This window comes from Calonectris borealis, chromosome 2 (assembly GCF_964195595.1).
Source record: "Calonectris borealis chromosome 2, bCalBor7.hap1.2, whole genome shotgun sequence".
In the NCBI taxonomy this organism is placed as follows: domain Eukaryota; kingdom Metazoa; phylum Chordata; class Aves; order Procellariiformes; family Procellariidae; genus Calonectris; species Calonectris borealis.
The window spans coordinates 144,381,852-144,394,469 of NC_134313.1; the positions used below are offsets into that span (position 1 = coordinate 144,381,852).

General features: G+C 40.8%; 1 protein-coding gene across 1 annotated transcript in view; it reads right to left on the reverse strand.

The window, feature by feature from the left end:
- The window catches only part of LOC142079477 (putative acyl-CoA dehydrogenase 6), an 89,891-nt gene that overhangs the window by 16,136 nt on the left and 61,137 nt on the right, over positions 1 to 12,618 (reverse strand). The window contains exons 4-5 of the mRNA XM_075143747.1: positions 8,220 to 8,326; positions 2,450 to 2,617 (exon numbers count right to left, since the gene is read on the reverse strand). Of these exons, the coding sequence (XP_074999848.1) occupies positions 2,450 to 2,617; positions 8,220 to 8,326 (275 nt within the window). The remainder of the gene's footprint in view (positions 1 to 2,449; positions 2,618 to 8,219; positions 8,327 to 12,618) is intronic.

A 12,618-nucleotide genomic window follows, 5' to 3' on the forward strand; every position in this document is an offset into this window, starting at 1 on the left:
TCCCTTTCCTGGATGCTCTTCTCTTTATTATCTCCTCCTTGCAATTTACCCTAGTGCTATCTGAGGACTCAGAAGACAAACCAGTGCACAAATAGTTACCAGATTAGGGCTGCAAGCCATTTGTCCATGTATCTTGCACACAGACATTTTACGACTTGTTTGATTCTCTTTCATCGTATAAGAAATTTGGCTTTTTTTTTTAAGACATCATTAGTATGAGGAGTATTCACCTAATTTGGATATCTACTGTGAATCCACACTGCTGTTATCCAAATTCCCTTTATGAGAAATGTATTCAGCAGTGTCTGTCAAATCTAGACCATGATTTGCTTCACCCCAGAATAGCCACTGTACACACCTAAAATCAGGAGAAGCAAATCCTACTTCGTATCTCCAATAAACTACCAATAAACTAGTTGAAGCAAATCCTACTTCGTATCTCCAATAAACTAGTTGAAGTTAATAATTCGCTTTCAGATTTGGAACTTCTTTTTTTTTCTCTGTTTTTTATCACCACATTATGCCAGTATGAAACAATTAAGATTTTCGCAAAAAATGCCGGGCTGGTCTCCCATGTTCTTCCAGCTGCTAGCAAGGAATGAGTTACCGCTGCGCCACGGATCCCTTCCCTACCCTGCCATATAGGCTGGTGACTGCAGCAGTTAGTCAGACACAACACGCTCGTTCCCCAGCTTTGACACACACGCATCTACAGACGCTTGATAGTGCATCATTCGGTAATGTCCTCCAGACACTTCCCGTACAGTCTTGGTCTCCTGCCCTCCAAGGAGCACAATCTTTGGCAGACAGACATCCTTAGGATGTATGAAAACAGCTGGAGCTTCCTCCTCACATCTGTGTCAAATGGCAGCCTTTTTCCTACTTTTCCTCTTTGTCTTCCTGAAAAATTGCACTTCTGATATAACCCACCCACTGAGCACCATCAACCGTCTTAATACTTCATTTCAAAAGGTCACCAATCTTGGTACAGTGACCCTTTTGGAGGTCAAAATCTGTATCACACAGAAGAATGAAAGCATATACACTTTGAGAAGTGCAATTTTTGTCTCTAGGAAGACTTCTACACTTCTGCAGATCAGTTTCAGGTGACTCAGGCAAATTTTCTACTCAAAATCTATTTACCGCAGATAAAGAAGGTCTGTGTATAGGCTGTGTGACCTAACAACAGGTCCACCCGTGTGGACTGTACCGCTGAAACTTGTGCCCTTAGACCAGGATGTATTTCTTCGGTGTCTTCACCCAAATTACTAGTCGACTTCAAAACCAAATCCCTACTTCCAAGATCTTTGAAACTTTCACTCCCACCCACATTTAACTCACAGACTATTTTTGTAATTTAAACTGATAATGATAGTAGCACCCTGGCAAAAAGATCCCTTTGCAGAGCACAGCCATGAAGCACCCTGGGTATGCCTGCACTTCTCTTCAGCAAGCCCACCAGGTTGGGTGGTGGAGGACGGTTAATGGAGGAAGATCAGGACCATCCACACAATACAATCACAGCACAGCTTTGCATCCTTCTAGTATTCAATACAGCTGGTCAGTAAACCCACCCTAACGGAGTCAGGTACTGCCCACGGGCTCCTGGGAGGCAGGTGTTGGCATGTGGGGTAAGACTGTTTTGGGAGGTATTTCCCATGTATTTCCCAAGTTTGAAATCTCTGAACTCTTTATCCATTTATTTTCACATGTTTGAGAATAATTTTCAATATTTTCTGAAGAAATAAGACAGCAAGCTTAAAAATTCTTCTCCATGCATTGAAAAAAGAAGTATATATTCTGTTCACCAGTCCGCAAACAAAACAGGAAAGAGTTTAATGCTATTTTGGAAAGATAATTTAAGAACATTTTCTGTATAGTTCATATGTAGCAAATATCTATGTAAATAGAGTAATATGTTATTTATTTTGCGGACTGCTTGCATCTTCATGCCTTTTGGGGACAGAAAACCAAGATAAAAGTTTTCTGAAACTTCTCCAAAACTGAAAGACACTGGATGTTATAACTTCCAAAAAAAAATGTTGGCTCTATTTTTAGTGATTTCTTTGAGGCATTAATTTTGTCCTTGGCAATGACCTGTCTATTCATTCTCACAGAAGGTTATGAAATATTCCCATGCAAGTGTATCTGAACAACTTTTATAAATTTATTTTTGGCAAAAAGGACTCTCCATATAAAATTATTTGGGAGTCACAAACTGAAGTCTGCAAAATATTTAACTTCCTTCTCGTTTCCTTTTGTCCCCCACTTTTTTGTGGAAGTGTGCAAATGCATTTCAGAACCAACTTTGTATGACAGTGAAACACCTAACTCAGAAGAGCATTTAAGGGTGCAGTCCTTTCTGTCAAACACCTTTCTGTCTTGTATTGGGCATACACAAAACCACCAATAAAATCAAATTAGAAGAGAAAGAGTTCTGTGTCATTACCAGGTAGATTCATTGGCAGACATATGAGAGATTTATTTCGGTGGGGAGGTCCTTCACTGGTGTTTGCCAGCAGGCACATCCAGTCCGCTTGGCACCCAGACGTAGTCCACATCTTACCACCGTTTATGATGTATTCATCACCTTTTCTCACTGCTGTCGTCTTGATACCTATTTCAAAACATAGGGAATGAAGGGTTATTCTTGTGAAGGAGGGATAAGCCGGTCCCTGTATGACTGGCAGAGTCACCCCCTTGCTCCCAGACAGACAACTAATATTTGGTTCTCCCTTCATAGCCGCCAAGTCCTCCAGCTCTTCCAGGCTGCACGAGGCAGACGCGTCTGGACAACTCTTGGAAGGCAAGCCAGGGAAACCAGACCACTTCTCTCACCCTCCTTTAGGTGGAGTCTTCATCCCAGCGGATGAAAGCAGAAAACTTTCCCTAAGTACATTTGGTCGTCAAAAACTCGGGCCAGAAACATTTCAGTCTGAGGTGATCTATTACGCATTTCTGTTACTTTGCACGTTAGTCACCGAGGCGGCCATTAATTTCAGAGTCCTGACAAACAAACATAAGCCTCAATATCTGTGTATGCATAAAGATATACGTACACGCACTTCCTGCATGTTCTTGGTCAGAATGGCATAATAAATTCAAAGCGAGTAAACTTTCAAAAGGCCAAGTCTAAATGCTAAGAATGTCTGTACATGAAGGAGTTCTAAACACTTGCTATTTATACCCCCTGGCAAAATACAATCTTATTTTCATCTGTAAGCGTTCACATCACTGCAACAGACAGCTGGAGGGAATCATTAGTTATTATTCATACTCCAGCAGAATTTCCAAAGGGCTGGCTTCTTCCCTCTGCCACTGAACTTCTTCAACTAAAACCCCAACTGAGAAGACTCTCCAACAGATACCTAGCTATAAGTAGGTGATGGTATAAAAGAACCCTACCACACCCCTAATAGCACCTGTAAATCTAATGAGACTATAAAGTCCGTAAGAGCCCACCTACCAAGGGAGGCAGTAGACTTGGAGGGTAGGAGTCAGACACCAAGTGGAGTGGGCAGGCACATTTAGGTCAGCTTCATACCTTCATACACACCCACCTCAATCTGCACATGAACCTTCTTCCCAAAGGCTCTATACATAAAACAAAGAAAACCCAAGTATCTGATCTTCATTTACAAGATAAACTGGGACTGAGGTCAGCGTGGCTGAAAAGAAGTCTTGTTAATGAAGAAACTGGGGAAAAATGATGCAAGAAAATTGTATAAGACAAGGGAATTTCGGATATAGCTATGGCTAAAGGAACTTACAAGCAGATAATGCTGAACAGCAAGGGAAAGAGATAGTACTAATGTGGATAAAAACAGTAGCCATATAGCTATTCAGTCAATTAAAGGACTATGCCAAATCTGTCCAAGGGACTTGATATGAAATCTGTATAACAATGAAGGCCAACAAACTGAGGGAATCTGAAGTACTGATGCTCATAATAAATGGACACAGACACTGGATTATCATATATGTGGAGACTAAATAATAAGTGAAGGACACACAAGAGCCGGAATAAGAAATATGACACTGTAGTGAAGTAGCGTGAAAAGGATGGGAGCATACAGTGATTTACATCACACATCCCTTTGTTGTGGAACAGCTACTGAAAAGATTAGATAGAGGTCCCATGGAAGGTCTGCAGAGGAACAATGAGCACTGTGATGTTATCACAAATGTAAACAGTTCTTGCAAGCATGGTGTCACAGGGAACTAACCACCCAAATACAGATTAAAGAACAAAGGCCTTACTAACGAGCATATTCAAGTACTCCCAGATGTGATGGCTGACAGTTTGCTTCAAACACTTGAGAAATGACTATTTAAAATCAACTTATGAAGAGTTGATTCTCTTTAATCAGAAGAAAGATGATCCAGTCAATAAGTAAGTTTTATGTTTAAAATACAGCAGGCTTTGCAAACTTACGTAACAATTTACTGAAGTCAAGTGGACTCGGTCTCAGGGATATGGCTATGAAGATAATTTGGTATATTTGACTGTAATTATCCTCCCTGATAGAGCATAGCTCTGGGAAAAGGTTACTTCAGTGGGTGCTCCGTAACTCATTTTTGGCAGATCCACACCACTGGCCCTGTAGTGCCTATAACCGAACAACTTACAGAGCGTGCTCCGAGGGCCCCTTCTAGGAAAGACCACAAGGCATCATCGAAAGGCATATGATACAGCTAGTGCCATATAAGCAACCAGGGTTGGTCACTTCGCTATTCAAATCACAACATACTTAAGCCTCAAGTTTTCTTCTCTACTGTGCTCTTGAGTCCAGCTATGCATCTAAATAGATTTGACATAAGGGAAGGTCGGCTTCAAACTTTTAAGGTCAATATTATGATCAAAGAGAGGCAACACATATCCTTAAAGTAAAAAATGAAGAACACGTATCTGGAATTTACATCATCAGCACAGGAAAAAAACCCCAAAACTTGCATGAAATAGCTTCAAGTCTAACTAAATGAATAATCACTTCAAAAAACAGGAGATGGCCTACAGGAAAGGAAAGACATTAATCATCAAAGTAAGCTACAGTTTGGAGGTCAGAAGGTAAGAACTGCCACAGGTCAAACTACGTTAAATCTTACAGATGAAAACCAACCAAACCGAAGAAGATTGAGACGGCAAACAAAAACATTTCAGCCACAGAAATGAAAAGAGATTGGGAAAAAAGATGAGGCATATAGAGGATGCCTCAAAACTAAAGAAATATTTCACATGAGATTACAAAATGATTCACAATATAGCTGACAAAGCAAGACATCTACAGGAAGGACTGTACAGTAACTAAAATTAGTGACAACAGAGGTTGTTGGTTTTGGCAATCTGCACAGCCTCAGAATACATTTGGAAAGAAAAGAATTCAATTTACCAGTGGTATGTTATTTAAAACCAATTGGATTTGTTTATTACGAAAATGGACTTTCCAGAGAAAAGCAGAACAGGAAAAATCCTGTTGAACCCAAGCAAACTAAAACTGGTGCTACTAGGTAACTATGAGTTAAAATTTTGAAAAGATAAGAATTAGGACAAAAGTGGAAATGTGGGTAAGGAACTTGGCAAAAGGGAAATTGCATCAGGTTGCATTAAAAGAGGAAGTGTTGATGTGCAGGGAGGGTACTATTGGAGCTCCTCCTTGGATATCAGCCTTTGGACAAAACCTATTGAATATTTCCATTAATGATCTTTAAAAGAAGAATAGGAATACACTAATGAAATTTGCTGGTGACACAAACTTGGAAGACATCACCAATACAGACAACTGAGGTATCGCCCAGAAAGGAATAATCTTGAGTTTTCAAATTCAACATGGCAAGTACAAGTATTTAGGCACAAAGTAATAAGAATGATTGCTGTATCTTACAATGTTTCAGTAGCAAACCGCTAATGAAGATGATCTGTGTAGTTAACCACCCGATTCACAAGCCAGCAAACTGTTGTGTAACATTACATATTGGAGGGTAATAATCTATCAGGGTTGGAGAAGTATTTGTGCCATTATAGACACTATGTGCAATTTTGGTTTTTCATGCTCAAAAAAGATGACCTAAATCCAGAAAAGCAGAAAGACTGGATTCCACTGAGACAAAATGGGGCAAGATATCTATGTTGAAGAGGTGGACATGAACAGGGTTACTTGGTGCAGTTGCCTGGAAGACATAACTTGAAGAAAGAGGAAACGTTCACTTCTCATGTAGAGAAACACTTTTTTCTTCTGTGTTAGCATCACCTTCAGCAATTTTGGAACTGGCAGAAGAAAATGCTAGAGATCCCTTACTCTGTGTCATTCTTCAGTTTAAAATATACCGGCTCACATGGCAGAAGCATGTCCCCAACCTTTACATGTGAACAGCTGCTATGCTTAACTACCCCTTCACTTATCTAAGGGAGACAAACATCCCAATAGCACTGGAAGTACCCAGTGCAGTTTCAGGCAGTTCAGTCTACTTTAAAGCTGGGCCACCTGGAGATGGCACGTTCTTTCTGCCTCGTGCAAACCGCTGCTACTCAGAACATAAGCTAGTGCTGCTCGTGCCTAAATTGTCCATTTAATTACCCTTTAGAAGCATTGTAAGCCGGTTTCTGGATTTATACCAGGGACCAGATCCTCCATGACAGGTGAAAAAGTATCATCATTTCATCCTGCAGTCTGCCTCCCAGCTGCAGGCTGGGTTCACCAGATAATCCCAGTTGATTCCAAATTTCTCTTTAACTGTATTAATCCAAGTGTATCATACCAATTAAACTAGATGATAAACAACATACAGCTAAAAGAATATTTATGTTACTTATTATCTGGAACACTGCATCAAAGATTAAAATCATATTTAGAAAGTTCTGATAATCATCTAATTAAACTAGAGAGGCATTAATTAAAATAAATGATGTTGTATATCCTACATTAGCAAAATAAATAATGTTGTATTTCCTACATTAGAAAAATTCAAATTTCAAATTATTTTAATGAAAAACAAATCTATAAAAATTATGGACTTTTTCTTATGAACAAAATCAATTAACTAGAAAGGAAAACAGCAATGGATTATGCAGGAAGATTTAGTCCCATTATTTCATTATCCCCATTAACTCTCTTGAAAACTACCTGCTGCACCCTTGCTCTGACACTGAATAATTACTTATTTGTCTTGAGAAAACAACATAAGTTTGGTCAAGGAGGTGGACATAGGACTCTGCTGATCAAAAAACTTCTGTCAAACTCAGTGATTTTGTCTGCAGGAAGACGTTGTCTCAGTAATTTGTAGGATCACAATGTGTTCAACTTAGCCATCCTGTGTCCAACAACAAAACCTCTAAAAGTGGTTTCTCGTCATTCCCTTTTCCTTGAAGTCCACGATTCACAGTCAGATGAGATACCTTTTACTTTTTCTACAATACCTGTTTTAATTTAATTGTTCAAATTATCTACTGCCTCTTCTGCCTCTAGGCACTTCAGAATAATAGTTTCATTTGTCCATGCTTTTAAACATATTCTTGCACTAAAAGGAGGAAATAGTTGCATGCGAAGTAACTAAATCGCAAAGCTAATAGATTTGACATGGCAAATTCTTCATTAGCTCTAAATAAAACAACCACCAGTTCAGAGACATTTTTGCTGCACAGGAATGACGGGAGGGGCTGCGGTGAGGTAAGAATGAGCAAGAGGAACCCATTGTGAACGTGACGCCATCATTTTCAGAATGGACTAGCTCTGCAATTCGCCCGTGTTCCGTGGAGAGGTCTGTTTTAAGGAAGTGCAAGTTTAGTACAGTTGAACAGGTCACACTCCCAGCGCGTACGTCTGCAGGTTTGCACAACTGACGGTGGCTGTGCAACTGCAGGAGGTGCCGGAGTGCTCCCTGCCAGCGGGGAGTCCCACAGAGCAGCAGAGGCAGCAGCAGGACAAACACTAGGAGAATTCCAAGGCCAGCATGACCGCTGCATATAAATCTGTTGTGCTCAGCCTACACAGGGTCATAGCTATTGATTCACTGACAAATACATTCAATTTGATTGTTTTTAGATGCATCAGAGGCATGCGTTACTGCTCCTGGAATATTACTTTTTGCCCTCGCCACACCAGACTTCCCTTCCTTTGTATTTCTTACAAATGATAGTGGCAAAGGGAAGGGTCAGGGAAACCAGATTCTTTCCATTAAAATACCAAGCTGTCTAAAACTGGCAATTTGCTAGGTTAACTTACTTGCGACATCTGACCCAGCTCCAGCTTCACTGACGCCCAAGCAAACCACAAGATCTCCAGCTATAGTTGGTACGAGGAACTGTTTTTTCAACTCATCAGAACCAAACCTGCAACAATATAATGAAAAAGATAGGATATTAAAAGCTTCTGAAGGTATTTATTTACAAGTTAGTTACAAATTTTGTTCTACCCACACAGTGATCAATTTTCCTATGACTAGGTAAAACCTGTCCCAGATCCAAAAGACAGAATAGATACCCTCCAAAGCTATGATTCACAGCCTTCACCACAAGTGCAGCCACAATCATTTTAAACAAGGTTTTTACAAGTATTCGGGCATCTTACTCCCACAGCAACATGTGGTCTAGATGCCCAAAATCTGATCTTTATGACTGTTGTTTTGACAGCTATCACATCTAAATAAACGTGGTCCCTGGCATTTCCCCTCAATGCTCCTGCACCAGCCTGCAGTCAGACAGGATGGAGGACCTGCTCTCTGCACATCTTCTCACTTTTGCACCAGCTCTTTGCCAGGTTTTAGCGGTGACTGAAAAGTTATGACGTGTGATGGCCACCCTCTGCAAAGATCTTTATTTACATTATTAATATTTCACATCTGCATTTAAATCACACAGTGAAATCCATTAGTGCTTCTTCCCAGCTGTTCTTTTAGTCCCCACAAAAATAAAAAGGGAAACAGCAAACTGTTGATGGCATTTTAACACAAAAAATTCACTTGGCCGAATTTCAATTCAGTTAAGAGGCACCCTCTTTTTTTCCAACGTTTAGCTGCTTTCATCGATTCAAAACATGGTCCATCTCATTTCCCGGTTGATTCTGTCCTAATTAACATTCTCTGATTTGGTCTTGCAGCGTGAATGGTGAGCTCGTGGTCTTGTTCTTGAACCTCTCTTGTGCTAGACTGAAAAATTCCTCGGGTCATGAGATCTCTCTTCCGTGAGCAGAAATCCATGCAAGTCAAGTTCCTCCTCAGCCTCCTCTTCGGTATGAGGCTTCTCAGGTCAGCATCTCCACTCATCTCCTTAGGCTCGCTGGCTGCCTAAGCAGGCTGCAGTTACCGGGGCCCTCCTTTTACAACACTGTCCCGGCACTTCCAAAGGAGTGATGCCACTTTAGCTAAGGCTCTGTCCCTTCCCCTCCACTCCAGCCCTGGCACAAAACAGCCAAAGGACATGGGGCTGCCAGAGAACAGACTGGGAGCTGGCAGACACCTTCACTTTGTGCACACGGGGAGCTCCATTCCTAGTCCTGTCCCTGCTGATAATCACGGCAGCAATCCCAAATAAATACAAGAAGCGAGCTTGGAGTGTTTACTCCTTCCTCCAGCACACTGGGACAAAGTCACCATGTCTGTTATGCAGTGTACTTTTTTTTTGTTTTTCTTTTCCTTGGGACATGATCAAGTATGGCCAGCTGAACATTCATTCGACAAAAAAACCCCAACCAACAACATGAAAAATCAGATTATGAGAGGAGCTAGCGGGATTTTTGGCAACGCTTTCTGATACTTAAAACATTGCTGACTTTTAGTTATTTCGACAGAGGATTTCCATGACAAAAGCTTTCCTCAGAATAATGTTTTTGGTTTGATATCTTTGTTTGGTTGGTTTAAGTTCCAGAAAACAGTTCAGCTCTTCTCAAAAATGAGGCTACAGAAGAAGTTATTTTGCAATTAAAAAAGAAGTCTGGCAACACTATCTTCCCAAGATGGGTCTTTATGCCTTGCAGGAAGGACACGCAGCCTAGCAAGCAGCTAGCTATTGTGTTAGAAATATGTTGTTTCTGTAAAATTCTACCCATTTTAAATGCATCCCAGAAAAATCTCAGGTTTGCATAAATGCAACACCCACTTCTTCCCAGTTTCACAGCTCTAGAATTAGAAAACTCTGCTCTGGCTCAAGACAGACCAGACTCTCTCTGCTTTCTGGGCCGGGGCCATACCCCAGAGCACAGTTTCCCATGTGTATAACTGTACAGCCTTAGCATCGCTCTAAAATATATTTTCATGCATGTGTGTATGTATACACACACACACACACACACACACACGAGTCTACAGTCAATAAACCGGAGCTCCTTGTTGATGCTGGGCAACCCAGAAGTCCAAAGTGTGAGATTCTGACACATTTAGAGTTGCATGAAAATGGTCTGTCCTTTCTTGCTCCACACTTTAAAAATAATGTTGGTGAAATGTCATGAATACAAACACAAAAATGTCAATGGTATACAATCTTGTAAGTGGTGGGTAAAAGGAAAATGAAACCATGGCAAAATACAGATGTAAGAACACCTCCTTGATCCACACAGTTCTGTTTATATGCTCTGCCAATTAGAAATTTGAAGTCACCTTTATTCATCTCAAATACGTATAAAAATCTGGTTTCTGACAGGTTAGATTGCTACATTGAATGAAAATATGCCTAACGTACATCACTATTCTGACTTAATTGGGCTCATAATCATCTTGGTAGAACTGCACATCTTACTCACTTTTGTTTCTTCTGCTTCTGGGGAAGAAAGCTGAGCTGAAGTGAATTAATTAAGTTAGTAAGGAAAGTTCTGAGTAGAACTGACAGATATACTAGTAAGATACACTATTAAGTGCAAATTGAAATTCTGAATATGAACAGCTGTGGGCAGTTCTAACACAGCTCAGCATTTGATCAACTCAAGCTTTCTTGCACTGGAGCTCACACATTCGAGCACTATTCACCACCAAAGGAAAAAAAAAAAAAGAGAAGTTTTCAGATGATCTATGCATTATTCTACACTACCTCGAAGATGACACAATAGTTTACTCATGGACTTCCTAGGAATATAAAGAAGATTTCCTCTACGCAAAGAAGAGGGTAACTCTGACCTACTGTCACTTTCCTCCTTACATACTAGCAAGAGGTTAATTTCTCCCAATTCTCTTCCTGTTCTGCTCCTAGGCTCAAACTATTAATAACGCAGTAGCCATGTGCCACGCTCTTGCTTCGGTGTAGTCCTGCACAGGCGTCCTACCATCTGATGTCCCAGTCCAGCTTAGCAGTACTCCTTGGATCTTCGAGATACAGGAAGAGCAGCATGAAAAAATAAAAGGGAAGTGATGCTCTTTACAGGCATAGAAAGGGCTAGAAATGCATGGTGAACAGCAGCAAGCACCCTTGGGCAGCATGGAGGCCTCATTAAGTTCAGTAATTTACATAACCTGGATTTAAAAGACTCCACACTGCAATCAGCTTTCCCTCCTTGAGTCCCTATTTCAGTCAAGATAAGAAGACATGCAAGTCTAAAAAACCCACATTTAGAAAACTTATTTACTTCCTGTGAAAGATGGCATAAGAAAAAAAGCAATAAAGGTGCTCTGTGGCTCCCAGTTTTTATCAAGCCTTTAAGCTTCAGTTATTTGAAGATTTTATGAAATAAATTGCTCACTTCGTGCTACTGCTACGTTCTGAAGAGAATACAGATGAAAAGCCTGTATGAGACTACCTGATGGATATGACTACCTCATGCAGATAGGTTTTGGTTAAGAATGATTATGTCAATCTTCTATTTATTTAGGAATGCATTTTGCACTAAAACGCAGGTATTGTAAAAGAGGAGTCATATTAAAGATTACCCTCTTTAGATCAAGCAGTTTTTAAGAGCTACTCCTGTGGCTGCTGTCCTGCTGCTACCACACCAGCTCTGGAGACCTCAAGGCTGCCCACCAGACAACCGGCCACCGTAGCATGGCCAGGCTGTCACCAGGAGCTGGAGAAACCTCAAAGGTATAGGAGCAGTGTGAAGTTGTTCTGAGGAAAGCTAGTTCAGAAGCAGCTGCTTGACTTCATAATGCCCGACCATATTGCTCTGGCCAGGTTAGACCCTCACAGGTATTCAAGCCCACAAAGCAGCACAACTGGCTGTGGATGTAACATAACTAGCCATCATGACAGCAATGCTTAATGACACTTTTTTTAATGATATGTTGAAAGCTGCATCTATAACACTCTCTGCTCTGGCTCAGGGCAAGACCTGGCCTACCTTATACGCACTATACAAATTAAGTGCCGAATGTGAGAGTGAGACAACTCAGGATGTCTGTTCTTGAAGAAGCACAAAACCAAGCTTCCCTTATGCTATGCCAGTGGGAAAGCCACTCGGCTCCTGAATGACCTCTTCCCATTTTCACCTGTTTCCCAGCTGATCAAGTGGATGATCCTGCTTTTCAAATCTGCTGTTCTGATTGTCAGCTGCAGCCTCTCTCCTTTACAGCAAACAGGAAAAAAGACAGTAAAACTAACTTTTTGGACATTAATTCGCAAGTATGCTGCTGTTCAGAGTGGAGAAAGAATCAGCAACGAGTAAACTGATGAAATAGAAAAGCACTCTCTTCCCACTAAATAAT